Source organism: Gekko japonicus, unplaced genomic scaffold (assembly GCF_001447785.1).
Source record: "Gekko japonicus isolate JY-2015 unplaced genomic scaffold, Gekko_japonicus_V1.1 scaffold674, whole genome shotgun sequence".
NCBI classification, from domain to species: Eukaryota; Metazoa; Chordata; class Lepidosauria; order Squamata; family Gekkonidae; genus Gekko; species Gekko japonicus.
Window position 1 is genome coordinate 370,003 of NW_015172574.1, and position 2,356 is coordinate 372,358.

General features: G+C 45.5%; 1 protein-coding gene across 1 annotated transcript in view; it reads right to left on the reverse strand.

Annotated features, from left to right (window-relative positions):
• The window catches only part of AMFR (autocrine motility factor receptor, E3 ubiquitin protein ligase), a 37,469-nt gene that overhangs the window by 34,676 nt on the left and 437 nt on the right, over window positions 1–2,356 (reverse strand). The window contains exon 2 of the mRNA XM_015421388.1: window positions 1,208–1,281. Within this exon, the coding sequence (XP_015276874.1) occupies window positions 1,208–1,281 (74 nt within the window). The remainder of the gene's footprint in view (window positions 1–1,207; window positions 1,282–2,356) is intronic.

The window sequence follows — 2,356 nt, forward strand, 5'->3', positions numbered from 1 at the left end:
TTTTAAATTGTTTTATTGTTGTTTTATCGCACTGAGTGCCATACTGCTGTAAGCCGCCCTGAGCCTGCAAATGCGGGGAGGGCGGGGTATAAATAAAATTAAATAAATAAATAAATAAATAAATAATTTCCAAGTTTGTCACTATATCCAAACTGGCAAACTATGGTCTTGCAAACCAGCATTCCAAAACAGGAATAAATCTGTGTTCTGAGCCCTGGTTTGTAGGGTAAGCACCAACTAGAGTTTACTAGTTTAGATGTACTGGCAATCTACAGTTTGCCACAAACAAGGATATGACCATCTTAACACATTGAAGAGAACAGGGGAGCAGGAACCAAGAAAGCCAGCCCAAGTTCCTTCTGGGCTTGGTGTCACAGCAACAAACCATGCTTTGCAGTTATGTCTAAAACAAGCCACTGAGTTCTTATGGACTTGAGGGACTTTAACAGAGCAAACTAATACTGGCCTTGACTATGTGTATCTGATGCTGGGATCCAAGGCACAGGCCAGGTGTCTTGTTTGTTTACCATCTACCTGCCTTTTCAATGGGAACCTGTCCGAACTGGCAGAGGACATCACTGATCTGGTTTTGAGAGTCCTCAGGAGGCCACCTTGCCTGGTCAGAATATTATGGCTACAATGGGCCTATTCCAGGCTGCTTTGGGTGCCTATGCATGAAAAGGACACATGTTAGATTTAATCATTTCCACTGAGAAGGGTTCTGGTAGTCCAGAGTAGCTGCAGAGCTAACTATGCCACAGTCAGCTTAAAGATGACATCCTTCCTTTGCCCCCGAGACTGATGGACCCGAAGATGCCCTGGAAGGGGGGTGTTCTAGGTGCCTAAAGGGGGCCTAAAATAACAAGCTCCAGAAGACTTCCTGGAAGATGCCTAGAACATTACTGGCAGCTCATGCTATAATTCCCATTTGAACTCTTATGAGGTGGTGGAGATAGCAGCAAAGAAAGCTTATCTCTCTGCTACACTGCATCAGCTGAATCATGTCAAGCTCAGTTCAGGGTATCTCAAGTACCGATGATCACTAAAACAGTGTCATACATAGACATATGGTCTTCAGCTATGCTTTTTCTTTGTCAATTAAATCTCTCAGGTTTGCTATGACATGGATACTTAATTGGGGGTATCCGCTATACTTTCTGGCCATAGATGTAGGGGATCATATCAGTTTGGCCTCCCTTAAGGATGCCGACCGGCTGCTGGATTCCATGAGGGCCACCGTCTGGAGGACTCCATAGCTCTGCCAGTCACAGTTCATAAAATCTAGCAAGGAGATGACACGTACATCATTAAAGAAAATTTGGATGTGTATATCATTATGGAGAATTTAACACTCTTCACTGGTGGAGGGAATTTTCACTATTGAAGAACACAATGTCACTGGTGGCAAAAGAACCCACATCTTTTTCTAACTGCATTTAGCTTTTAAGCTTTCCTCCTTATTTAGAGAGTGCTGCCAATTTGGCCAAACTGATCCATGGAAAAAAGCAACCTTGAGACTGAATTGCTGTAACATGTTCCAAATGAGGCTGTCCTTGGTGATGACTGTAAGACTACAGCTACTGCAGAAAGGGGGCACTTTTCATTATTGGGGGCAGTCGCAGGAAGCATACAACTCCTATATTAAGCTAACTGCACTGGTTGATCTGAGGAAGTGTGTTTGCACACAAAAGCTTACACTGTGAATAAAACTTTGTTGGTCTTAAAGGTGCCACTGGACTCAAACTCTGTTTAGAAAGTCAGTGTGGTACAGTGGGTAGAGTGTAGAACCAAGATCTTGGGGACCACAGTTCAAATCCTCACTCTGCCAATGGAAATTTACTGGGCAATCTTTGGCCAGTCACACAAACTCAGCCTGACCTCCCTCACAAGATTGTTGTGAGGCTAAAATGGAGAAGAGGAGAACAATGTAAGCAAAGAGAAACGTAAGCAAAGAGAATAAACCAAGTACTCAGCTCTACACAGGCAAGGCCAAAACCCTACAGCCGCTCCCCCAACCGCCATTCCTTCTTCATTTCTCTGCATAAATGTGTGCCTCCACCCGTTTTGTTCACATACTTGCTCAGATATCTCAACAAAACCCCTCCCAGCCTGCTTCATTTCGCCCCAAAGGTCTCCCTCCCAAATCCATCGCCCCCTCCGCATTCACGCCCCCTCCCCAACCCCCTGCCCTGCATCATCCCCCCCCCCAATAAAACCAACTGTCGCTCCTCCTTTGGAGAGACAAGTAGGGTACAGATGAAGTAAGGAAATAAATAAAAATTGCCCTCTCCCCATTCTCCCCACACCTGCTCTCCCAACGAGCCCCCGGCTACAGCCGGTCTCCGCCCGCACGCCC